Source organism: Cebus imitator, unplaced genomic scaffold, assembly GCF_001604975.1.
Source record: "Cebus imitator isolate Cc_AM_T3 unplaced genomic scaffold, Cebus_imitator-1.0 Scaffold621, whole genome shotgun sequence".
NCBI classification, from domain to species: domain Eukaryota; kingdom Metazoa; phylum Chordata; class Mammalia; order Primates; family Cebidae; genus Cebus; species Cebus imitator.
In genome coordinates this window covers 767351-794944 of record NW_016107936.1, presented here as the reverse complement: position 1 = coordinate 794944, position 27594 = coordinate 767351, and the positions used below count along the sequence as shown (strand labels likewise).

Genomic DNA, 27594 nt, shown 5'->3' with positions numbered 1-27594 from the left:
TTAATAAATTAAGCCCTATTTTTTTTTTAAGTAATAAATGCCCCCTTCTTCAAAGATGCTCATAATCTGATTTCTAAAACTTGTAAATATGTTACCTTACAAGGCAAAAGAGACTGGGGATGTCAATAAGGTTAAGGATGTTGAGATGGATTAATTATCCTGGATTATCTGGGTGGGCCCAATGTAATCACAAGAGTCCTTATACTAGACAACAGAAGAGGTAGAGTAGAGAGAAAGAGAAGATGCTGTTCTGCTGGCTTTGAAGATGGAAGAAGAGGCCATGAGCCAAAAGAATGTAAGCACCCTGTAAAAGCTAGAAAAGGCAAGAAATAGATTCTTCCCTAGAGCCTCTACAAGACTGTCTCCTTGCTGATGCTAGTGAGATTCTGACCTCAAAACTGTAAAATAATTTATGTTGCTTTAAAGCAGTAAATTTGTGGTGATTTGTTACTACAGGAATAGGAAACTAATAAAAAAGCCAGTTCACTCTTAAATTCCATTAATGCAGGACTACATCCAGACCCTGTCCATTTGAGGATACCATACTTAAAAGGAATTAACTAGGATCATCCAGAAGCCTTATCATCTGGCTAATAGTTAAAGAATAGAGAGGGAAGCATGCTAATTATCTTCACATTGTTTTGCTCCATTTACTGAGCACTTATGTGTTACTGGGCTAAGAGATTTATATACATTATCCTATTTAATCCTAACAGCATGGTAAGGTGAGTCTATTAATCCCTGTTTTTCAGATTTTAAAAATCCTTTAAAAAGTTTTAGAAAGGTTAACTAAACTTGCTTTGACTAATCCCTAAACATTGCGAATTCGTCCAGGTATCATAGGCCAAATATTCTTATTCTTCATCTTCACTTGAAACTCTTTACTGGTATAAGAGAACAGGATGAATCGTTCTTCTTAATTTTTAGAGTATTTTGTGTCCCAGGTTTCTAAATGTCATGCAGCAGGGCAGTGGTCATGTTTAGATATTTTCATAGTCACTCAGCTAGAGACAGAGCAAAGAACCTAACTCATATCTACTGCTGACAAGTAGCATGCTTTTCTACTATGCTTATCCCTTCTAAAGAAGTCTTGTATTTGGAATGGCTGTTGTTACTGTAAGCAGGAGGAATTCTTGGTTTTCTCTGGCTGCTTTGACACTTTATTCTTTCACAGATGACATTAATTGCAAATACAGGCTATAATGTTGGGGGAGCTCTGCACCTAATGATGTTTACTGAATACATGTCCTCTGCCGGGTAACACAGTACAAGTCATTCCATATACAGAAACTCATTTAGTTCTCCCTGAAACTGATACCTATCAAGCAGGTATCGGTATATCCATTTTACAAATGAGGACACTATGGCTTAGAGAAATTAATATGCCTAAAATCAAATGCATGACCAGACACAGATTCAAAACCAAATCTTTCCCTCTACAGAATACCACAATTTCTGTTTTTTCTCACTAGTAGATTTTGTTGGAATTATATTAAATTGTATGGCTTTCAGACTTGTTATATAAAGCTAATAGCTTTTTTTCTTGAGATTTGTTGACTGAAATTGGATGTTGGTTATAAGTAACTGAATTATCTTTGAATCTCTTGTCTACTCTGTGTATACTACTTATGTGTACCTAACCTTGATTGAAAAATATGAAGTTTTTTTCTGACATGTCAGTGCTGCTCCCTGCCCCCCACCACCCCTGCAGTTTGTCCATGAGAAATTTATTAATGGTTTGAAGGAATCTATACATTATTGAAAAGTGACTGGCAGTTTTAGAAATGAGGAAAATAAAAAGGCGCAAAACCAATTTTCCCTGGATTATTGTCTTTTGTACTTTTTGACCACAATACACACAGTAGGAATTATGTAATTTATTCATGGATCTCGACCCACAGTTTGAAAAACACTACTCTGGATTAACTCCAGGATTCTCTCTCTTTCTCAAAAAAATTGTGTAGTGGTAATACTCGTTAATATCTATTTTGTATTTACTTTGTGCTAGGTGCTGCTCTAAGTGCTTTTATATGTATTGTTTGCATTTAATTCTTAGACTTCACTAAATAAGTAGGGATTACTGTTATCCCCATTTTATAGATGGAGAAATAAATTCTCATAGGTAGCAAGTGGTAGAGCCAAGATTTCTCGGGCAGTTGATTGTCGAGCCTGTACACTTAATGTAATTGCGGGGAAAAAGGAAAGGAAAAAAAAAAACAACTTATTGCAGAAAATCAATAACTATCATCAAAATCTTAGATCACCACAAGATTATACACTTCTATTGAGATTCCTCAACCAATATTGGTGACCATGACAATGAACTCTTATTTAAGATTAACAAATTGCAACTTTGCTTTAGACACAAGCAGGGACTCAGCAATAAATCATTTACAACTAACAAGTTCATTTTGTTTTAGAATGAGAAAAACATACTATGCATAAATGGAAAATAAAACATAATAATGAGCTGTATAATTGATTTTTTAATTAAGGGAAATAAAAGTCGGGGGTTGGTATATGTGAGAGGGGTAGGAGGAGTTAGAAACCAAGACATTTATTAAGCACGGTTATCTTAGGTGCTTTCATCTCATTTCATGCTATTAACAGTTTTATAAAGAAGGCAATCAGCATTTGTTTTAAAAATGGGAGAATCAGGCCGGACATGGTGGCTCATGCCTGTAATCCCAGCACTTCGGAAGGCTGAGCCAGGCAGATCACAAGGCCAGGAGTTAAAGACCAGCCTGGGCAACATGGCGAAACCCCATCTCTACCAAAAATGCAAAAATTAGCTGGGCGTGGCGGTGCACATCTGTAATCCCAACTACACAGGAGGCCGAGGCACAAGAATTGCTTGAACCCAGAGGGCAGAGGTTGCCGTGAGCCAAAATTATGCCACTGCACTCCAGTTTGAACAACAGAGTGAGACTCCGTCTGGAGAAAAAAAAAAAAAAGAATGGGAGAATCAAACTCACAACTGGCAACAGCAGAGGGCTCATGTCTTACCTAGAAATATTGGATGAGTTAGTATTCAGAAATAAGAATTTCTGAATGTATAACATGCTGGCTATTTAAAGCTGTCCCTCGTGCCCTAAGATAAAATTGAGTTCTAAAACATAAAAACAGTGTATTGATCTTTAGTCTTGAGAAATTGAAATTTGATCACTATTTTACTCATCTAAATAAATTAGGCTGACAGTTTCCCCCTAAGTTAACACATTCAGTATTCTAGGGCCATTTACACACCAAAAAATTGACACTATTTTAGTAATTTATATCACCTCTAATTTGTTGCTTGGGTGCGCACATCACTTTATACCTCTGTGCTGCGTATTCTTTTATTAAAATTCTTGGGTCCAACCCCTCATGACAATTATGTATTAGTATATTACTTTCTAGTTTGGGTCTACATTGCATTTTTTTTTTTCCAACTTCACATGGCTGTATAGTCCTTATTTTTATTATCAGTACACTATTCTTCTGGGCTAATATATTTGAAATAATTTTGTTACTGTTAGGTACTAATTAAAAAGAATTAGAGTTTTGGGAAATGGTAGATTACAGATTGAATTCTACCACTTAATTAACTTAATTGAGCAGATTCTTGAACCTCAGTGCTATCATCTATGAAATGGAATTACAACATCTGCCTCACCTTCAAGGCTGTTACTATTTCTGTCCAAATGAGCAGTGTCAATGTACATGCTTACCAGGAAAGTATATCAATTTATAGCCTTTTTGTCAAAGTACATCAACATAATTTCGGGATTTCTGTATCTGTCCAGTGAAGGCACAGGTATCAGGGAACTTTTTTGTCTTGCAAAAGGTGGAGACCCTTTGATGAATTTGTGCATTAAAGAAGTCAATAAAATATTAACAGCATTCATTGAGTGTTAAAAGGTGATTTTGCAAACCTCCAATTTTGAAACATCTGTATTTGCCTGTAGTGTTTTTCTTTGTAAATTATATCAAATGCAAATTCACAGCTTGAAATTTTCTTTAAAATGTTGGTAAAGGAGAATAAAAGTCATCTGAAAAGAAATGTCTGTGGGTGGGGTTGGCACATGCCTGTAGTTCTAGCTGCTGGGGAGGCTGAGATAGGAGGATCACTTGAATGAACTCTGGAGAGAGAGAGAAAGGGAAGGGAGGGAGGGAGAGAGGGAGGGAGGGAGTGGAGGGGAGAGATGGAAACTTTATGATGCTAACAGATAGGATTTAAGTAAGGGTGAAAGCTTTGAAACATGATCCTGTCTTCTTTTTACATACGAAACACTCAGCTTGCCACTTACTAAACTGTCAGGTATTTGTTGAATTAATGACAAATGAGCCAAAAATGCATTTTTGCTTCCTTGCCTGCCACTCATTCCTTAACCAGTTGGAATTTGGCATCACTTTCAAAAACTGATGTTACTAAATTCACCTAATTGCCAAACTAAATGAACAAGATTTGTTTTGCATCCTGATTTTAACCTCTTGTAGCATTTGGCTATGCCAGATGTCTTTAATTTCTGCGATTCTACTTTGTCCCGGTGTTCATTTTTGCAGGTTTTTTCTCTGTTACATTGAAATGTTTGGTATATATGTGGTGGTGGTGGTGGTTGGGGGGAGACGAAGTCTCACTCTGTTGCCTGGCTGGAATACAGTGGTGTGTTCTCAGCTCATTGCAGCCTGCGCCTCCTGAGTTGAAGAGATTCTCCTGTGTCAGCCACCTGAGTTACTGGGACTAGAGGTGTGTGCCACCATTCCTGGTTTATTTTTGTATTTTTAGTAGAGACAGGGATTCACCATGTTGGTCAGGTTCCTGACCTCAGGTAATCTGCCCTCCTCGGCGTCCCACAATACTGGGATTACAGGCGTGAGCCACTACACCTGGCCTAGTGTAAATGTTCTTGACTCCTTTCTTTCTTTAAGCTCTTTCTAACCCATCCTCATGGTTCTATAACCTTTCATTTTCTAGCCTGGATCTCTCTTACACATTCAAGATCTGTATTTCTTTCTCTGCCTGGATATTTGGTAGGCATCCCAAATTAAATTCAGTATGTTTCATTGTTATCCCTGAATCCAAACAGTATACAATAAGCAGGTACAGGTGCCTGCCTGGATTTTTTTTTCCTTATATTTTCTATCATAGTTAATGGTCTCTGTACAAATTTAGTCTGTGTGCAGCATTGTATCGGGTATGGGTATGTTGTTAGGGAATGTGAATCAACAAATTTTAGTTCAGATCATGGCCTAGGCATCATCTAAAACAGATGTAAGCCTTTTTGAGTATCATCTCAAACCAGATGTAACAGATTTGCCTTAGTTAACATGATTAAGTAAAAACTATAGCACACCACATCACCCAGCTCATTGCTGCCTGATAAGCACTCAAATGTTGGTTACCTCTTCTCTTCCCAAATAATCTTGTCTTTATGGAATGTAATAATACTTTTCAGCTGTCTCAGATTATGGTACCTGACAGTTCTCCTGGTCTTTTGCCTGAATGATGGTTATACTGTTATGTGGTATAGTCTATACTTTAATTTTTTAAATACAGACTATGGAGAAAGAAGTGCTTTTTGGGGCATTAGATGAATATTATCTCTGGCTTAGGCTTTATTAAAATTTACTCTAGGCTTTTAATGACCAGACAAGTAGTTCTTACTGTTGCCCTTTTTTTTTTTTTTTTTTTTTGTCGTTTTTATACCAGTAAGTCTTTTTTTATTCTTTGTATTTTCCCGGGGAAAGAGTCAGCATGTATGTTACAAAATCATTAGAAAATGAGAAAGGAAGTACTTGGTACAGCAAAATCAATCATCAAATATACTCCTTGCCCCTCACAACCCCAGTGATGGGGATACCAGTGCCCAATGGGGCTAAGTCTCTTATAGTTCAGGAATGAGGGGAAGGGATCAGGAAAAGAATAGACAGGTACAGGCTTTCTTACCCACCCTGCCTCCCCGTAAATTTAAGATTTCACACAAAGCTTTGCTTTGTAGCAGTAAACAGGGAGTCACATTTGTTCATCTCCTGTTAAACAGTTTTGTGGCTACGTTAACATAAGTGTCTTGTACCTGCATAAACATTCCAGACTTCCTTGGATATACATTTAGATTCCTGACCATCTTGGCCTCCTGACCATCCTGACTCTGTTGACTTTCTACATGGAAAGCCCCTTATTGCTTCTACTTTATGATTAAAGATTTAATCTATCCAAAATACAGATTAAATTATAATACTATAGATCTATATTTAAAAATATAGATTAATTATTTGGATAGATTTAATCTATCTTAAAATGTAGCAGTATCTCAAGTATTTGGTGTGAATCACATCAAGAAGTGGCCTTGACTCGGGAGGTTGAGAACAAGGGCAGGTTTCTAGTTTGTTCAGGGTTTTTGCATAAATTATTTAAGAGTCCTGGAGACAACCCAAGAATTAAATGTGCGTGTTGGGGGAGGTTGCTCATTCTTAAGGGGTGTGTGTGTGTGTGTTTTGCATCTTCTTTCTCTGTAGTAAGGTATAGAAAAGAAAATAGAACAATAATAAGCAACTGTCTTGATAGATTTTATAACATAGAGTATACCTTTTATAAATGTATACCACATATTATGCAGTGTTGATATTTTTTAGAATTTGTGTTTAAGTTGAAATATGATAAATTTTTTTACTGGTTTATATAATTTTAAGGATTTACTATTTCTTTCCTTTTTTTTTTTTTTTTTTTTTTTGACAGAGTCTCGCTCTGTCACCCGGCCTAGAATGCAGTGGCACAATCTTGGCTCGCTGCAACCTCTGTCTTCTGGGTTCAAATGATTCTTCTGCCTCAGTCTCCCAAGTAGCCAGGACTACAGGTGTGTGCCACCACATCTGGCTAATTTTTGTATTTTTAGTAGAGATGGGGTTTTGCCATGTTGGCCAGGCTGGTCTTAAACTCCTGACCTCAGGTGATCCGTCCACCTCGGCCTCCCAAAGTGCTAGGATTACAGGCGTGAGCACCCGACCTACTATTTCTTTTTTTTTTTTTTTTGGGGGGGGGGGGACGGAGTTTCGCTCTTGTTACCCAGGCTGGAGTGCAATGGCGTGATCTCGGCTCACCGCAACCTCCGCCTCCTGGGTTCAGGCAATTCTCCTGCCTCAGCCTCCTGAGTAGCTGGGATTACAGGCATGTGCCACCATGCCCAGCTGATTTTTTGTATTTTTAGTAGAGACGGGGTTTCACCATGTTGACCAGGATGGTCTCGATCTCTTGACCTCGTGATCCACCCGCCTCGGCCTCCCAAAGTGCTGGGATTACAGGCTTGAGCCACTGCGCCCGGCCCCTGACCTACTGTTTCTGATTGCCTTTCAGTTAGTGAGCATTTATTCTCAGAGAATTTTTTTACTACCTTGGTAAATGAACTAATTCAATGAATAATCACAACTTTATTTAGAGAATCCCTTTATTAAAATGAATTCCTGTGTTAATATCTTAGTGTTTTTCCCATTTTCTGTATCTTATGGAAAAATTCTGTTATTTTCTGCTTACTTCGTTATCTGGTTTTTTTATGGGTTATATTTCATTCCTTTTCTAAAATTGTTACTGATGTCTATAGTTTTGAAAAGTTGTGAAAATTGAATTCTTAGGATACACTTCTAGGTGGGGCTATTTACTCTGAGAAAACACTCGTGTTTTAGGCTAGCCTGTTAGCTAGTGGTCTAGTAAAGGTTCATACCCTAGGGGTCCATATTTTGAATATTGGCATAAATGGAAAGAATGGAAATGTGATACCATTGAAACTCATTATGAAATGAGTTTCATAATGTTGGGAATCTGAAATTTACTTCATATAATATCTTTTGGAAGTCTCGGAAGTATATGCTTATGATTAAACCAAACAAAAACAAGAATTTAAGAAGCTAGATTTGTTTCTTAATGTCAGGATTTTATCTTTATAATCCTCTATGGACTCTCCTTATGTTTTGGTTAGATTTAACCGTTTGGGGGAAAGAGTAAAATTATGTGGTTAAGTCTCATTGAACCACCTGATGGCTGGGATTTACTGTTGTGAGATTTGTTAAATTTGGTTTTCCCCTATTTGTTTGTGTTTTTTTTGGAAACAAAGTCTTGCTCTGTTGCCCAGGCTGGAGTGCAGTGGTGCAACCTTGGCTCACTACAACTTGCACCTCCTGGGTTCAAGCAATTCACATGCCTCAGGCTCTTGAGTAGCTGGGATTACAGGTGTGCGCCACCATGCCCAGCTAATTTTTGTATATTTAGTAGCGACGTTATAGGATATAAAAAGTAACCTTCCCATCTAAGGAATGTTAAGCTGACACCCCAGGAAGGCAGAGCAATACAATATTCCACACACTTCTGGTTGTACCAAAAAATAAACAAAGAAAACAACCAGTAAATGATTTTACCTCTTAAAAAAAAATTAAAAAGTGGGAAGAAATGGGATTCCCTCCTTAAAAAATGTTTCTAGACCAACTTGCCTTTACAAAATATTTGATAGAAATACTACTCTGGATTGTACGAGAAGGAAGACAGGGACCACTGATAAGACATGGTATATATTGAGTGGACTTGGCTTCTTTTTCTCTCACGTCATCAGAGGCTGGACTCTGCTTGGTTTTAGCTTCTCCATTTTCTGTAGGTAAATCTTTACTTTCTTGGTTAGCCACTTGAGCCTGTTTTCTCTTTGCTCCCCCTCCCTTTCCCTTTTGTTTGTACTTTTTTGTCTGAGAATTTATCCTTCTCTGCTGCCATTTTTCAGCTTCATTTCCACTTTTGCAGAAGTAGGTTTAGCTGACAGCCATGCTGGTTGTCTACTGGGCTCTTCCTTCACCACCCCTTCGCCACTTCTTTGGCAGAGCTGACAGTATATCATGGGTATGTGGGTATCATGGCAGTGGGGAGGGTGTGTGCTGAGTGCCTGCACACCAAGAGCCTTCGCAAAGCTGGGCTCCCTGGCCGCTGCAGCTTCTCCCACTGCCCAAGCTGCTAAGACATCCTGATTGTATTTTCCAAGTGGTGATGCAGATATGTAGGAAAGGTGGTTGTTTACTAGCCAAATAGTTAAATTTTTCATTTCAAAAGTTTAAGTTTTTCTTTTTTTGTCTTTTAAGCTCTTTTCACTTATGGATATGAAACCTCCCATCTCTAGAGCCAAGATGATTCTCATCACTAAAGCTGCTATTAAAGCTATTAAGGTAATGATAACATAAATATCAATTTGAGAAATGTTTTTGCAGTTTTGAAAATACTACTTTTTTAAACATGGGACGTCAACTTGTGAATTAGTTTAGGCCTAAATCAAAGAGCCCTAACCAGCCTTTGCTGAAGGTACATGATAAGCGTATATTTGCATTGTAATGTATTGTTTCAAAGTAATTTGGGTTTTTTGGAGTGTGGGGAGACAGAGTCTCACTGTGTCACCCAGGCTGGAATGCAGTGACGCAATTCAGCTCACTGCAACCTCTGCCTCCTGGGTTCAAGTGATTCTCATGCTTCAGCCACCCAAGTAGCTGGGATTACAGGCATGCGCCACCATGCCCAGCCTCAAAACAGTTTTTAAAATTTTTATTTATTCATTATAAACCAACTCTTTAGTTTTATTTTTATTTAAAGAGAAAAAAATTTAAGCTCTGTGAAATTAAATGTCTAACCCAAAAATCACACTTTAAAAAGTGACTTATTTTAGAAAAAGTGACATTGTTTAGCTCTAATTCGATTGGTTTTGTCCCATCAGGTTGCCAAATATTCTGCTTTATGAAGGTTTATTGATTTAAAATTTAAGAAAAAGATCTGTTTGGGGGAATTTCTGTAGTTTTCTGTTTTTAGTTTATTTTTCTCTGATGTGTTTAAGATTTTTTTAAACTTTTGATTATGAATTATTTCTCATGGTTCATTCAGTATTGATAATACTTAAATTATACAGATTTCAAAGTTTTAAGTATTTTCTAATTAGAGGAAATGTAGAAATATGTAAACTGAACAGTAATTTTCTTTTCATTCTTTTCAGCTTTATAAGCATGTAGTTCAAATAGTAGAAAAGTTCATCAAAAAGGTAACTATCTTTCATTATTACCTCATTTTAGTTACAGTATCATTTGTAATTTACTTTGTAAATTTTAATTTGGATGCTTGTTTCTAAAGCCACTTCATAAAAAAGTAGTCACTAGAGGTTCTTTTTAATCACTAGAAGTTTAAAAACAAATGTTTAGCAGTACCATTGATTGGCACTGCACTTACTGTGAACTTAACACTCAGCTCATAGCATATTCTTATATGTTGGGCAGGACCCTTCCCTAAGCCTGAAGTGCTTGCTCTACCCTTTGCCCTGTCTACTGTTGATGTTTAAACGTTTAACCCACCTTTGAGTATTTCAAATGAAATTACTTTGTAAAATTTTCCCAACTTTTCCCATCAGAATAAAATTGTTTAAGTTATAGTTGTCTGTTATTTTTAACTGTGTGATTAGCACACATCTATCTTAGTAGAATATTGAAAACAGACTTGGACATCTTTGTCTTAACTTCTGGCCTGGAGCTGTGACATGTAATACATACTATTCAGTGTTTATAAAAATGTCTCTAATCCATGGCCTTCGTATACTGGCTTAGGTATAGTAGTTAAAGCTCCAATAGGCCAAAAAAATGGTTAGTAGAGGTCAGGCATGGTGGCTCACGCCTGTAATCCCAGCACTTTGGGAGGCTGAGGTGGGCAGATTACAAGGTCAGGAGTTCAAGACCAGCCCAGCCAACATGGTGAAATCCTGTCTCTACTGAAAATACATAAAATTAGCTGGACATGGTGGTACATGCCTGTAAACCCAGCTACTTGGGAGGCTGAGGCAGGAGAATCACTTGGACCCAGGAGGCAGAGGTTGCAGTGAATGGAGATTGTGCCATTGCACTACAGCCTGGGTAATAGAGCAAGACTCTGTCTCAAAAAAAAAAAAAAAAATGGTTAGTAGAAGCTTTGCGTAGTAGTACATCAAAGACAAATAAAATGGAAAAAATTACAGGCATTGCCTCCAAATTACTGCCATATTTATTAATACATTTGGATCTATTTTTTAAAGTAAAAATTAATATAATACTGGTTGTTAGCCTGCTTTTCCCACTGAGTTTATCATAAACATTTGCAAAATACTCCTCTCTATGGTTGTTACCCTGATACAGTTAGCCATTTTCTGAGTTGTTAGACATAATTTTCTTTTTTTGGCATAAACTCCTAGATGTAGAATTGGTGGATTAAATAAGACCTTGCTTTTATTGCTAAATTGTCTTTGATAAAGGGTTATACTTGTTTGTACTACAGAAACAGACACCTGCATATATTACCACCAGAAATTTATGTAGGTGTCTGTTATTCTGTTGTCAGTTTGATTAGCCAAACACAACTTCTTTTTAATTTTAATTTATCTGGTACTATAATAGAATTAAAATTGATATGTTAAAAAATTGTTAATTTTGAAAGGTTAAAATTATCTTTTTGAGCAGGGTGAATTGTAGAGACTATCATAATAAGTGAATTTGTATGGGACTGGCTTAAGGATTGGTAAAGTAATGTTGATTCTGGGACATTGGGTGTGGGGAGGCAGAGAAATCAAAGAAGAGTAAAATCTGGCTTGGGCTCAGTAGTATCAAGAGAATGGTAGTTCTGTATAGACATGGGAAATTTGACAAGTTAGCCATTTAGAGAGCTGAAACATTCAAGTAGTTTTTAACCAAAAGCAATCATTGGATGGATATATAAAGTTTCATAAAGGTGAAATTAATGGGTGTCAAATTGTAACTTTGCTTTTTCTCTACTGATTTTACATCTTTATCCTTGCAGTGTAAACCAGAATACAAGGTTCCAGGATTATATGTAATTGACTCAATCGTGCGACAGTCTCGTCATCAGTTTGGAACTGATAAAGATGTTTTTGGGCCAAGATTCTCTAAAAACATAACTGCCACATTCCAATATTTATATCTTTGTCCATCTGAAGATAAGGTATAGTTAATTTTTAAACTAAAACTTGTATTCTTTATTTTAAAAATTAATATTTTAAATGTATATTAGATATTTGGAGCCTGCTATATTCCTGAATGAGACTTTTGTGTAGCCATGTCTGTGAGCTTGAAGCAAAACCCAGTTTTTTCTTCAGCGGCCATTTCATATTTATCTATTTTCTTACAAAATTCTTCAGAAATACAGTCATACTGTTGAAATATTAAAGGAGCAAAATTTATAGAATCAAAGAATGTGATATCAGTTGTTAGGGACTAGGGGTAAGAGTAACAGTAGGAGCTGCTGATCAGTAGGTATGACATTTCAATTAAGCAAGATGAATAGATTATAGAGATCTACTGAACAACATTGTACCTATAGTTAACAATTCTGTATTGTACACTTAAAGATTTGCTAAGTGTGTAGATCTCATGTTAAGTGTTCTTACCACAGTAAAGTAAAATCTTTTAAAAATAATATGAAAGGAGCATCATCTTGCTTTATCATTGGAAAGATGCACTTATGTAGTTGAGTGATGAAGAAATTCTGCAGTAGAAAAAGGCAGCAATCATCTTAATGTTGATTATTCCAGAAGGAAAGGGCCAATAATTGATGTTCTTTCCCAACATACAGAGGTACTGCAGCTTAAGTGGTATTCATTAGCAATCAGACTACAGTATTTAATTCCTTACATATACACTTGGCTTTACAACATACTATATAAAAGTAGAAAAACATTATAGATATAGTAACTGGCTATAAATAGGGGAAATTATACTAGTAAACATACTCAGAATAATGAAGAACAGAGACATTTACCATAAACAGCATATAAATTTGAGTGTCATAGATGGCTGTTTTTATATTCTTGGAAGAGTACACTTGTGGGTAAAATACACCGAAAACCAAGATGATTCCTTGAGTAAAGATGAAAGTTATACCCATGAGTAACACATCTTCTCTGGATCTCCTTCATATTTACTTGGCCACATAAGTTAAATTTTGATTAAAGGCCAGTTTCTTAAATGTTTTAGCGTTTACAATTATTCTGAAAAAATTCTCCTTTACTTTACTTCATTTACTTCTTTAAGATAGTTTTTTTTTTTTGTTTATTTGTTTTTTGTTTGTCAATGATAGAGATTCTTTGTAACTTAAGTAAAGTAAAATGAAAATGTCAAATAATAAATTTCTTTTCTGGGTCTGTAGTCCATCTCTGTGCCTTACTCTAGATTATACTACTGTAGAAAGACTAATTAGAGTACATTGTTTTTGTTTTTGTTTTTTGAGATGGATTCTTGCTCTTGTTGCCCAGGCTGGAGTGCAGTGGTACGATCTTGGCTCACCACAATCTCCGCCTTCCAAGTTCAAGCAATTCTCCTGCCTCAGCCCCCCGAGTAGCTGGGATTACAGGCATGTGCCACCATTCCCAGCAAATTTTTTGTATTTTTAGTAGAGATGGGGTTTTTCCACATTGGTCAGCTTGGTCTCCCTCAGGTCATCCGCCTGCCTCAGCCTCCCAGAGTGCTGGGATTACAGGTGTGAGGCACTGTGCGCAGCAATTAAAGTAGTTTAACCAGGTTTTAATTCTGATTTTTTTCTTTTCCTCATTTCTGAAACACACATAGTATGGAAATATTAGCCTAGGGGGTGTTTCCTCTTTTTTGTAAGAGCATAATAGGTTATTTATGCAAATATTTATTGTATATTTGTGTTTCCTCATGCATAACAGAGTAAAATAGTTCGTGTGCTGAACCTCTGGCAAAAAAATGGAGTGTTCAAAATTGAAATCATTCAACCTCTTTTGGACATGGCAGCAGGAACCAGTAATGCGGCCCCAGTAGCAGAAAATGTTACCAATAACGAAGGTATGGTCAAATGTATTTGTGAGCTTACACAATGACATATTTTGCGCATGAAAGAGTCAGAGTTTATCTGTATTGATGGAATTTTTCTGTAAGAAAGAAACTTGAGTTTACATCTTGGAAGGTGTGATTTTCTTTCCATAATTCCTATTTATAATAAAAGTCTGCTCTTCTGTTAGTTGTTACAGTATAAACTCTAGTGCCACAATCTATATATTTTATACTGTGTTAAACTGGATAAAATTTTATTTTAGTGAAGAAGCTTAATTAGGAAAACTTATAGGTTAACAGTTTTTTTTTAGACCTTAGTGCCCTTTTCTTTTTTAGGATCACCTCCACCTCCAGTAAAAGTTTCTTCTGAACCACCCCAACAAGCCACTCCAAACTCTGTCCCAACTGTACCACAGTTGCCCAGCTCTGATGCTTTTGCTGCTGTGGCTCAGCTGTTTCAGACAACTCAAGGCCAACAGGTAAAGTGTCTAGTCAAAGGTGAAATTGTTTACAGGACCTAGGTACTGTTGTGACCTCTTGTTTTCCATTTTTCATTAATAACCGCATTCAAAGGAAAAAATACATCTGCTTTTCAACTAGAAAAGCCTTCATAAGAGAAGTAATGATGTAGAAATAATAGGGAAAATGTGAAAGTAATGAACAAGGAAACAACACACTTACAAATAGCTGTATCTCTTTGAAGAGGACTTCAGAGCTGCTAAGTGGCTTGTGTTGGTGCTCACAATTCTAGCATTTCTGGTGGATTTCAAAATTGTTATGAACAATTTTTCCATTTTTCTAGAAAACTTTTGCTTACCTTGTTTACAATTTAGTGTATTTTCTCTTCAACCATCATCTTGTATCATTGACATTGTCGGCATACATTTTTTAACCTTAAGCAATGCACATTGTACTTGTGTTGAATTCATTCATTCCCAACAAATTTAACCATTAGTGAAAGGATTTTTTTCCCAATTAATTCTGTGCCTATGCTATTTTGAATCACCTTTTTTTTTCTTTTTAGTAAATTAACTTTTGATAGTATGATTATACTTTGTTGTGTGATTTACTGGTTTTCCCATTCTTTAAGCTTCAGCAGATCCTTCAGACTTTTCAACAGCCTCCAAAACCGCAGTCTCCTGCCCTTGACAATGCTGTGATGGCTCAGGTTCAGGCTATCACAGCTCAGTTAAAGACAACTCCTACACAACCATCTGAACAAAAAGCTGCTTTCCCCCCACCTGAACAGAAAACTGCATTTGACAAGGTACATTTCTCTCACATAACCCAGCCCACTGTTTATATCACTCAACTTAAATTATGGAAGTTATCCCTCCTGTGGATTGTTCCTTTTGTTGTTTTGTAATTTGAGAGATTGTTCCCCTCAACATCAAAACATCGATTATTTTCCCTGGTTTTAAATGTGATACATGCTCACTGCAAAAAATTTCAGGGTTTGAAACTGAATTTGCTAGTGTAAAATGAAAAAAGTGAAAAAAAAAAAAAAAAAATTTAGGGAGTAAAGGAAATAGAAAATTCTTCATTAACCCACACTTGAGGATTATTATGTAACATTTTACCTTACATGTTTTCAGAATTAATTTCCTGCAGATATATGCTTTCCTTTTATTCATTTTTTTTTTATATGTATATTTTTTTTAAGCGAGGTTTCACCATTTTGGTCAGGCTGGTATTGAACTCCCAACCTCAGGTGATCTGCCCACTTTGGTCTCCAAAGTGCTTGGATTACAGGTGTGAGCCACTATGTCCGGCCTAATTCATTTATTTTTGAGGCAGAGTCTCACTCTGTTGTCCAGGCTGGAGTGCAATGGCGCGATCTCAGATCACTGCAACCTCTACCCACTGGATTCTCCTGACTCAGCCTCCCAAGCAGCTGCGATAACAGGCGCCTGCCACCTCGCCCGGCTAATTTTGATATTTTAATAGAGATGGAGTTTCACCATCTTGGCTACGCTAGTCTTGAACTTCTGACCTCATGATCCACCCACCTCACCCTCTCAAAGTGCTGGGATTACAGGCCCACTGTGCCTGGCTGCTTTTCTTTAATTGATCGTCATACATATCCACTTGTTTTGGTGTTAATACTTCTGTGTCTTTGTTGTTGTTGTTAAGATTAATAGTGAATTTAGATCTGCATTTTTACTGAATGCATGTAATACATAGTATTCCACTTCATGGGCACATTATAGTTTAGCCATTCCGCTACTAGTAGACATTCAAATTGCTTTCAGTTTTTTGCTGTTAAAAAAACCTGACGGCCAAGTGTGGTGACTCATGCGTGTAGTCCCAACACTTTGAGAGGTTGAGGAGAGAGGATCTCATAAGCTCAGGAGTTTGAAACCAGCCGGGGCAACATAGTGAGACCCCCGTCTGTATTTATCTATTTTTAATATATATGTATGTGTGTTTTAATAATATATAAAAAGTAAATATTTTTTAATGTTTGTGTAATTATGTGTTTTATTATTATTAACTTTCAGTTACCATATGTATAATAAGAGGGTTTGGTAACCAGCTGGGCATGGTGGCATGCACTTGTAGCCCTAGCTACTCAGTATGCTGAGGTGGGAAGATGGCTTGGGCCCAGGAATTCAAAGCTGCAGTAAGCCATGATTGTGTTACTGCGTTGCATCCTGGGCTACAGAATGAGATCCTGTCTCTAAAAGACAAGCAACAAAAAAGAGGATTTGAGTTGGGTCAGTGTCTTTCAGCTGCTCTTTTGGGCCTATGGTTTCTTAGGCATGTATTAGAAGCTGCCACTAACAGCTCAGAGCTTCTCATTGAAATTTAATCCTAACAGCTCCACTCCTGTCTGTTTTATTTGGTTTATGGCTTTATAAAACATCATTTCACTTTTCACTGCAAAAAACCCTCAAAAGTTTGTAAATCAGGACTGATGGCTTTGGTTTCATCATCTCTAAAATTTCTGATTCTGTCCAACATCCTAATTAGAAAAACAGAAGGACTTTATTGTCCATAGTGTAAATTTAAAATCCATGTAGTAAATACCAGTTTGCGTTATATCTTAGTGATTTATGAGTGATGACTGATTAAATGAAAGTTGGATACATTTTTTTGAGTAAAAAAATACATGCTTGTAGAAAAAAAATACGGAAAGTTATAAAATAAAAAAGGAATTCCACACTATAGGTTTGAGCAGATTTGTCTGTGTATATTCTTGCACACCTATTTACATGCACATATGAACGTAAACTCATATATTTGGTTTTATTAGGTTTTTTTTTTTTTTTTGTCTTATGTTGTGATTAGGAAAACTATTCATTTGTATTTAAAAAGAATTCTATATTCTAGTAAGGGTTTTTTTTGTGTTTGTTTAGGCCCTCTGGAATTTTTAGAATATGGTTCAAGACAGTGAAATCTTTATATTTTTGAAAATACCTGGTTCTCCCTCGCTGCTTTTTCATACACTAAATTCCTGTATGTTTCTATGTCTCATTTTTGGACACTCTTCTGTCCCACTAATATATTTACTTCTGCATCATCATAATTCTTGTAACAGACTCTTTGATTTCTTGTATCCTGTCTCTACCCATCCCACTTACTCTTTTTCAGACTTTGTTCATTTATCATGAAGTGTATTAGTCAGGGGTCTCCAGAGAAACAGAACCAGTAATTGTATCTACATCTGCATCTGTCTGTCTAGATTAAAAGAATGAAAAATTTATGTTAAGAAACTGGCTCACACAATTGTAGGGGCTAGTGAATTTGAAATTTGTAGGGCAGGTCAGCAGGCTGGAAATTCAGAAGGCATTAACATTGAAGGTCTGAATCTGAATTTGCAGATTAGCAGACTAGAAAATCAGGCCAGGGTTTCTCTGTTGCAATGTTGAGGATAATTCCTTCTACAGGAAACCTCAGTTCTTATTCTTAATGCCTTCAACTGATTGATTGAGGCCCACTCATTATAAAGGGTAATCTGCTTTACTCAGAGTCTACTGATTTAAATGTTACTCCCATCTAAAAAATACCTTCACAGCAACATCTAGGTTAGTGTTTGACCAAACAGTTGGGCACTGCATAACCTAGGCAGGTTGACACATAAAATTAACCATCACAGCATACTTTTCCAAATGAAGTGGAAAATCCTATACATTTCTATGTCAATGTATAGAATGCTTTGAATTTACAGATAAATTTAGGAAAAGCCATGATAATGAGCAACTTTCTCTTATTAATGTGAATTGTAATTCCTCTATATTTAACTTTAAGTTGCCCATAAGTTTAGAAAAAGTAATTAATGTGCTTTTCCTTTGGCTAAAAAGGTCTGTTTCAGTCTGCTCACTGGAAATAATTTATCTGTTTCAGCTACTTTATAGATCCTCAGTTTCATAAAAAGCAACTAAAATTTCTTTTCGGATAGACCCTATGTTAATTTTTTAACTGCTTTATATAGTTTTTTCAAAGCAATGTTCTTCAAACTTTAAAAGTACATATTAATAAGTAATAAACTGTGAAGGTCATAGGTTTTGTTATTTGTAGGCAACTTCGACCAGATTTTAGTTTTGGCTCCAATTACTTACAGACTGTCCTGTTATTGGATTAATGTTTAGTATTCAGTAGTGTAAAATAAATATGGTAGTAAAAATATTTTATTGATGCCATGAAGGTTAAATAAAAATGTGTATAAAACAGCAAGGTGCCTGGGCTATGGTTCCTGTTCAGAAAATACTAACTTGCTCATTTGCAAGAACTACGCACTTGACCTAGAACTACAAAGAAAGAAGGAAAAGTCAGACCTGTCCCCAAACACTCTTCACACTTAGTTTAGTCCTATATACTGTATTGTCTAAGGAGGAAACTTTCATTACTGATTTAAAAATCTGTTGTTCAATAAAGCAAAACCAGAAGGTCTAGGCAGAACTATTACAGAATGACACAAGTTTAGGGATTTAAGGTTGAAGTCCATGAGCAGAATGGGCACAGCTTGAAAGGAAAGATTGCTTATTGAAAGCCAGAGACCAAGGGCTTTGAAGTCAAAAGATCAGTGTCCTCCTCCTGATTCTACTGTACAGTCTTGATCATGTTTCTTAATCACCTGAGCCTTTGTTTCCTTGTCTGTAAAAAAGAAAAAATTATATCTACATTGCAGTGTTCTTGTGATGAAGTCTATATAATCTGATATTCATTAGTAGGTATTTAATGCATTACCTTTTTTCCTGAATAAATCTTAAAATTGTTTTTCTAGATAGGTGATATCATTAAGTCTCCTGAGTTTGTTTTTAAAAGGAAGTTTCTGATAAGCTGTAAAGTTGTGAGAAAGAAGTGAGTGAGTGAACTACTTAGTGAACTGCTGGTGACATTTTTGTGTCCCTGTCCTGTGCCAATTTTTTTCTTTTTTTAATGTTAGTATTTTCTTGAGCAAGCAGTTTATGGACGCTTTTCTATGTGCATTTATGGTGATTGGATAAGCCAGTCTTTTTGTGCATTTTATCCTGACTGAAAATGTATGCCCATTTGCACAGTGTTCCAAACATTTTTAGTCTAGGGAAACGAGTATTTTAGAAAAATGTGTATGCTGCTAAATTGCTTGTGAAATATACTGATAGAAAATAGAAAGAAAGCACTGTTCTTAGAATTGAGGAAGGAAAACAGAATAATAACATTGTGTGTTTTCCAAACTGGCATCTGTATAAAAACTGTTCATATCTACAAACCAAGGTCCTTAGGCGCATGTGGGAAAATAAGATTATGCTTAGCAATGTGGGTTTCTAGATAGTGGTAAACATCCTTAGTTTTTATAACGTTTTTTGTGCAGTGAGTCAGTCTAAATTTTAAAATGGAATATTGATATAATTTTTCCAGAAGTTGCTTGATAGATTTGACTACGATGATGAGCCAGAAGCTGTGGAAGAATCAAAGAAAGAGGATACCAGTGCCGTCACCACGACAGCACCTGCTGCTGCTGTGCCCCCTGCTCCTACCGCCACCGTGCCTGCTGCTGCTGCACCCACTGCTGCCTCTCCTCCTCCACAGGCACCATTGTTAGTTTTTTTAATTCCTCAGCAGATAGAAAATTGGTAATAGTTGTAAAGGCATAATCTAATTAACATTTAGCAGTGACAATTTTCAATGAAGTTGTTTCGTAAAATTTGTGGAATTAGTTTTCTCTTAAATGAGGCGAGGATCCTCTAAGATTTAAATCAAAAAATGGCTTTTATGTTGGGGAAAATACTGAGTTTATAAATTTAATATATAGATAGATATGTGGTTCAGTAAAATGTAGACTAATGGCTTGTGAACAACACTTTCTGTAGTGTAAGTGTGACTGATAAGCTTGTGCTTTTGAATGCTTTTTAGTGGCTTTCCTGGAGATGGCATGCAGCAACCAGCATACACACAGCATCAAAATATGGATCAGTTTCAGCCACGAATGATGGGAATACAACAGGATCCCATGCACCATCAGGTACAAGCTTTTTTCATGCAGTTGAAAAAAAGATCTATTTATTAGAGCGTGTGGTTTGCACTTCACAGACTACTATGCGGCTGTGTGATTGGCTAAGTCCTACTATAGTTCTGATAAAAGCTGTTGAACATGTAACTGTTTTGAGTTGCTTTTTTCTGTAATTAAAACAAGGATGGTAAAATCCCATGCCCATATTTTAATAGTAGGCCTTTTAGTTAAAATAATTTAGAAATTACAATTCTGTTTGAAGAAACCGACCTATTTAGTTATACAGCCTTTTCCCCTGGAAGGGCCTTTCTTCTGTATTTTGTGTGGTTAGATACTTCAGAGGGCTCTGAGCTCTGAACATTGAGTAATATAGTTTGAAATCTGGAATAAAAGGAGCATATATAGCACACTGGAGAGTTGCAGGAAGTTAGTAGAGATTTGTTCAATTTGTTTCCGTAAATTATCTCATTGAGTGTTTCTTAAACTTGGCTGTGCACCTAAATTATGGAGATGGGGTAGGAAGCATTTTTGTTATTTTCAGGTGTTTAACAATTACTGAAAGTTCATAAATAATTTAGAAAGAATACTGATAGCATTGTATTTGTAGCGTTATTTGCATTTAATTGTACATGCAGAAATATGTTAGATTGTAGTTTACTCATTATTATGATCCTTTATTTGAAACTCTAAAAGTTCGGTATGTTAGTTGAAATTCCCCATGGTTTTTTTTTTTTTAAAGTAAACCTAGAAGTCATTGCTTCTAGAAAGCCAGTTTTCCTCCCAAAGGCTTAAAATACTTGTCTTTAAAGCTGAAACGAGACCATTTGCAATAGAGTACTACTTCCAACTTGAAGTTCAGTTTATCACATTGCTTTCTTATGTAAATGAAAGTATTTATTTAAATATTTACAAACTGAACCTGTGTATTCATAATTTTACAATGAGTTACAGGATTTTTAACTATATACTTGGTATGTAACAATCCTTGCATGAAAATTGTACATATGGAAATTGTTAAACAATGTTGAATATCTTTATAACTTTCCCTTGATCAAAGTTTATTGAAGATATTTTAATTTTATGTAATAACTAAGGGTTTTCCAAATTATTTTGGTAGCAATTACTCATACACTTTTTTTTAAAATGAAAGGTTCCACTTCCTCCTAATGGACAAATGCCAGGATTTGGACTTCTTCCCACGCCTCCATTTCCTCCCATGGCTCAGCCTGTGATTCCTCCAACTCCACCAGTGCAGCAGCCTTTCCAAGCTTCTTTTCAGGCACAAAATGAACCACTTACACAGAAGCCACATCAGCAGGTAAAACTTTATTCTCAGACAGTTGTATCATTTTTGTTGCCTTGACTTATATGCAGATTTCTCCTTATTTGCTTGCTGTCTTCATATTTGACTATATAAAGAAAGACCTGGATACATGTTAAACTCTCAGTGCTCCAAGTGTTTCATCTGGAAAGTAGACATAAAACTACCAACTACCATAGGATTCTGTGAGGTTTGAGATGGAGTGTTAAAGGCTTATTAAAATGGTATGTAATTTAAGGAAAGTAACTTTGCCAGAAGTAGAGAAGTATTTCTTTTAATCTTTTAAACAATATAAAAGTGTTTTTTTGTTTTTCTTTTTTCTTCCAGTGATGATGGCTAGTTGTTATTGAACTAGTAACTTAGTCCCAAACAACCAAAAGAGAATTGCTTAGGGGCAGGAGAATTTTAATGTAGCATTTGTTAGATTTTGTCCTCTTGCCTTTAGAATTTTTATATTTCTCATCTTATGATCGTTTTTGTTTTTTAAGGAAATGGAAGTAGAACAACCTTGTATTCAAGAGGTTAAGCGACATATATCTGATAACAGAAAGTCAAGATCTAGGTCAGCATCCAGGTAATCTATAGAAAATGTTTTTTCCAACCATGTATGTCTTAGGAGACATAGAAATTAAAATTAGATTGGGTTATTTTCAGATATTCAGAATGTTAATAACAGTTGGTATGTTTGTATTTGTATATGTGTGTAGAAGGGGGGGGCAGAAGTATTGATTTTAAAAAAATCTACCTCGTACATCTTACATTTTTCCTCTATATTTGAGTTGCTCAGATGTAATGGAATTTTGAAAATATAATTCTATACCTTCGGTATACAGTATGTCGTTTTAGAACTCAATTTTCAAGTTTCTGTTACAACTTAATTAGCCAGCAAAAGTGGAATGATCACAGTAATGCTATAATCAGAGAATGTTTTTAATTGCTGCAGAAAATACTTTACTAAGAAGGTAGATAACAATAGTAGCAATGGCCGGGTGTGGTGACACGTCCCTGTAGTCCCAGCTACTCTGGAGGCTGAGGTGGGAGGATTACTTGAGCCCAGGAGTTCTGGGCTGTAGTGCGCTTATGCTGATTGGGTGTCCGCACTAAGTTTGGCATCAATATGGTGACCTCCCAGGAGCAGGGGACCACCAGGTTGCCTGAGGAGGGGTGAACCAGCCCAGGTCGGAAACGGAGCAGGTCAAAATTCCCGTGCTGATCAGTAGTGGGATCGCACCTGTGAATAGCCACTGCTCTCCAACCTGGGCAGCATAGCAAGACGCTGTCCCTTAAAAAAAAAAAAAAAAAAAAAAAAAAAAAAAAAAAAAAAAAAAACCCAAAAAAAAAAAAAAAAAAAAAAAAAAAAAAAAAAAAAAAAAGGTAAAAGTAATGTATCTCAACCATGAAAATTAGCTACTTAAATTACAAGAATGTAATTTTATATAGTACCAGAGGCACTGAAGATGACAGATACTTTCATTATATAGGCTGTCAACATTGTTTATTTTATTTAAATAATGTGCATGGTTTCCAATTTGGGACATACTAAAATCTGTAAAATGAATTCCCAGCTATTGCATTCTTATGTAATCCAAACATTAAATTACCTAGTTGTATTTTTTTTAATTAGTATGTGCTTGTATTTTCTGCTTTTTGTCTATATGCTATCCATTCTCCCTTCTCTTGAAAACATTAGGTCACCAAAAAGGAGGCGATCTAGATCTGGTTCTAGATCTCGAAGGTCTCGTCATCGACGTTCTCGGTCTCGGTCCAGGGATAGACGCCGACATTCGCCCCGATCTCGATCCCAAGAAAGACGGGATCGAGAAAAAGAGAGAGAACGTCGACAAAAAGGACTCCCTCAAGTCAAACCAGAAACTGCAAGTGGTAACTCAATCTTTATATTCAAACTTCCTGCACTATTTTTTCTTGTCTTGGGTTTAAAGTGTTTCATAACTGTTAGCAAAAATATAAAAGAAATATTACCTCTGTTTTTTATTTGAAATATTGCTTTATTTTGTCTTAGTTGTTTATGCATCGATGTATACCCTTAGATTTGCTTTTGTAGCTTAAACCATCTGTAAATCAGCAGTAAGGAGTGAACCAAACATTTACAGAATATATTCACTTGCATTATTTTCTGAGTCTCATCAAATGTCTTCAGTATACATTTAGTAAGGTATGCTAGACATATTTGATATAAATCAATAACTATTAAGATGATTAAGATTGCCAGACTTGGTCAAGTCTCACGCCTGTAATTCCGGCACTTTGGGAGGCCGAGGAGGGCAGATCACCTGAGGTCAGGAGTTCAAGACCAGCCTGACCAACATGGAGAAACCTCGTCTCTACTAAAAATACAAAATGGGCTGGGCATGGTGGCACATGCCTGTAATCCCAGCTACCCAGGAGGCTAAGGCAGGAGAATCACTTAAACCCAGGAGATGGAGGTTGCAGTGAGTCGAGATCACATCATTGTACTCCAGCCTGGGCAATGAGAGTGAAACTCCATCTCAAAAAAAAAAAAAAAAAAAAAAAAGATGTCTATATGCTTCCCTGGCTTCAGTTTTTGTAGATGCAATCTTCAGATCCATCTACAAAAAAGCCAGTTTTTTTCCAACTTTTTTGTATACCTTTCACTATCCCAGTTCTCTCTTTGGAAGTACTAATGCAGTTTTCTAGAATTTTAAAAATATATGTCAGATTTTCTATTTAAACTTGTGGTGGTGTAATATTGTTCATGGATATTTTGTGTAATTTTTTTTTTATTTTTAGCTACAGTGCTGCTCATTATCAAATGTGAATCTCTTTATGACTGTAATTTTATTTTAAGTTTGCAGCACTACACTCTGGGTGGGGCAACTGGACAAAAGAACTACTCAGCAGGATGTTGCCAGTCTCTTGGAAGAGTTTGGTCCAATTGAATCAATTAACGTGAGTGTTTATTCATTTATTTAAGTGTGATGGACAGGTGTGATTAATGTCATTTTATGAAATGAAGGACTTGAGACCTAAGTTACAATTTGCCCAGATTTATAGATGTGACTACAGTTTAGGTGTTCTGAGTCCACATTTAGAATTCCCTGTGTTTAACATTTCTTGGATAACCAAGTTTAATTTCAAACATTTCTAGGTAGGCCGGGCGCGGTGGCTCACGCCTGTAATCCCAGCACTTTGGGAGGCTGAGGCGGGTGGATCACGAGGTGAAGAGATTGAGACCATCCCTGGTCAACACGGTGAAACCCTGTCTCTACTAAAAATACAAAAATTAGCGGGGCATGGTGGCGTGCGCCTGTAGTCCCAGCTACTCAGGAGGCTGAGGCAGGAGAATTGCTTGAACCCAGGAGGCAGAGGTTGCGGTAAGCTGAGATTGCACCACTGCACTCCAGCCTGGGCATCAAGAGCGAAACTCTGTATCAAAAAAAATTAAACAAAACAAAAAACATTTCTAGGTAAGCCTTTATATAACAAAGCTTGGAGGACTCAATTGAGACCAAACTTGAATTGCCATCATAGAAGTGAATTTAACCTTAGATTATAGAGCATGGGATGGGGAGGGGGGGGATTCTTGGAACTGGTTACTTAGTATTATATCTTGTTGCTATCAATTCTGTTACCTTTTGTAATATTTAAATGTTTTGGAGCAGATGATCCCTCCCAGGGGTTGTGCCTATATTGTTATGGTTCATAGGCAAGATGCCTATCGTGCCCTGCAGAAGCTGAGCCGAGGAAACTATAAAGTGAACCAGAAATCCATAAAGGTACAGTTCCTACGTGTTATAATTCATTTTTTAAAAATAGGCAGAGGCAGAAGGGGACAAAATAATATGTGGCCTTTAAAAACTAATTTAGATCTTAAAAATGACTTTAGACACTAAGGCATTTCATATGCATCTTTATTTTATTTTATTTTAAAGAGAATGTCTGCTAAAAGAACTCCAATGTTTTAACATAAAATTGTAAATGTTACATGCATGGTAGAATTTTGGTTTTGTTTTGTTTCAAATGTAGAGGTGTTCATCAAGGTAAATTAATGCTTTAAATATGTTGTCCTTTAGCAGTATGTTTTGCCCTGTTCAAAAAATTTGGATACCATATTTTTAAAGTTTGCCATCTTAGAATTAAGGGTATTTTTTCCCTAAAAAGCTAGAGTCACTGTTTCCTCTGTGTCTTAACACCCCGTTCTGCCATTGGATTGCACTGCAAAAGGATTTTGTCGGGTGTTAAGTAATTACAAGGCACTCCTAGACTTGGAAAAGTAGTCCCCAGTATGCTGCTATGCTATTCAGTGAACTTCAGCCTTTCCCTGATAAACTTTTTCCTTTTCTCTAAGTTTTATGTTGGCTGGGTTGGGTGAGAGTTGGTAAGGAGCAAATGCCAGTGAAGTTTCCATCCTAGGACAAAGTGAGAATTAAAGGTAACCAGTTGCTTAGTGAGAATAAGGTTTTAAATGAAATCCAAGCCTAGCTGGTCCAGATAGCTCCCTTGCTGCCAAGTCAGAATGGATAGAATAATAGAGAATCGTATTTTCAAGACTTACGACCTTGTTTTTCCTTCTTTTCTTCTTACATTTTCACTACTGGTGAAATAGATTGCCTGGGCCTTAAACAAAGGAATAAAGGCAGATTATAAGCAGTATTGGGATGTCGAACTTGGTGTTACTTATATTCCATGGGACAAAGTCAAGCCTGAGGAACTGGAGAGTTTTTGTGAAGGAGGAATGTTGGACAGTGACACACTTAACCCAGGTAAAGCAGTATTTCATTTCTCTTACAGTTCACTTGTTTGCTTGGTGGTACACATGACAAATCAAATGTCCTGTTCCTTGCATTAGGATGTGATTTTTGAGATTTTTTTAGTATCTATCCTGTGTCAGTCTGTCCATTATAAACTGAGGATTAAATAGTGAGTGAGACAAAAGAGATGCAAACACAAGTGAAATACTTACTGATTATGGGGTTTAAGAATTATAGTATTAAGTAGAACTTTTCTTGTGAAACTTAACAGATCATATAGCTCTTAACTGAGCATCTTTGGTATTATGTTTTATCTATTTATATTTTGAGATGGAGTCTCACTCTGTCGCCCAGGCTGGAGTACAGTGACACAGTCTTGATTCACTGCAACCTCCGCCTCCTGGGTTCAAGCCATTCTTCTGCCTCAGTTTCCCAAATAGCTGGGACTACAAGTGCACGCCACCATGCCTGGCTAATTTTTGCATTTTTAGTAGAGGGGTTTTCACCCTGTTGGCCAGGTTGGTCTCGAACTCCATACCTCAGATGGTCCAACAACCTTGGCCTCCCAAAGAGTTGGGATTACAGGTGTGAGCCACTGCACCTAGCCTGGTGTTGTGTTTTAATCCAGTACTTCATAATAATTACCTTGGATAGTTTTAGATGTCCAGAGAAGCAATCTAAAATAAACATGTAAGACAAGGAGTTGCAGTTATTTGTGGGCATAAATATTTAAAATGTCAGATTGACAGATTCCAGTGGGGAAAATGGCAGAATGCATGGGCATGACCTGGAGAATGCTAGACAGGAACAAGGAGGAGCATAGCATGGCATGGCAACACAGAAAGAACTTTTTTTTATCCTGAGATGAAGTCTTGCTCTGCCACACAGGCTGGAGTGCAGTGGCATGATCTCCGCTCGCTGAAGCCTCTGCCTCTGTGGTTCCAGGAATTCTCCTGTCTCAGCTTTCCTCTAGAGTAGCTGGGACTACAGGCACGCACCACCATGCTCAGCAGTATTTTTTAGTAGAGATGGGTTTCACCATGTTGGCCAGGCTGGTCTTGAGCTTCTGACCTCAGGTTGATCCACCCCCCACCTCAGCCTTCCAAAGTGCTGGGATTACAGGCATGAGCCATTGTGCCCGGCCTCAGAACATTTAAAGGAAGCTTCAAGGCTGGGCATGGTGACCCAGGCCTATAATTCCAGCACTTTGGGGGAGTTTGAGGCAGGCAGGTGACTTGAGATCAGGAGTTCGAGACCAGCCTGGCCAACATGGTGAAAATACAAAA

General features: G+C 36.7%; 1 protein-coding gene across 2 annotated transcripts in view; it reads left to right on the top strand.

Moving 5' to 3' along the window:
* SCAF4 (SR-related CTD associated factor 4) overlaps positions 1 to 27594 on the top strand; it is a 64537-nt gene that overhangs the window by 15020 nt on the left and 21923 nt on the right. For both annotated transcript variants that reach the window (XM_017517170.1, XM_017517169.1), the window contains exons 2-15: positions 9094 to 9177; positions 9990 to 10034; positions 11810 to 11971; positions 13698 to 13833; positions 14158 to 14300; positions 14912 to 15088; positions 19666 to 19844; positions 20161 to 20269; positions 21408 to 21575; positions 22067 to 22152; positions 23269 to 23459; positions 24406 to 24506; positions 25220 to 25333; positions 26164 to 26320. In XM_017517170.1, coding sequence (XP_017372659.1) covers positions 9094 to 9177; positions 9990 to 10034; positions 11810 to 11971; positions 13698 to 13833; positions 14158 to 14300; positions 14912 to 15088; positions 19666 to 19844; positions 20161 to 20269; positions 21408 to 21575; positions 22067 to 22152; positions 23269 to 23459; positions 24406 to 24506; positions 25220 to 25333; positions 26164 to 26320 — 1852 coding nt within the window. The remainder of the gene's footprint in view (positions 1 to 9093; positions 9178 to 9989; positions 10035 to 11809; positions 11972 to 13697; positions 13834 to 14157; positions 14301 to 14911; positions 15089 to 19665; positions 19845 to 20160; positions 20270 to 21407; positions 21576 to 22066; positions 22153 to 23268; positions 23460 to 24405; positions 24507 to 25219; positions 25334 to 26163; positions 26321 to 27594) is intronic.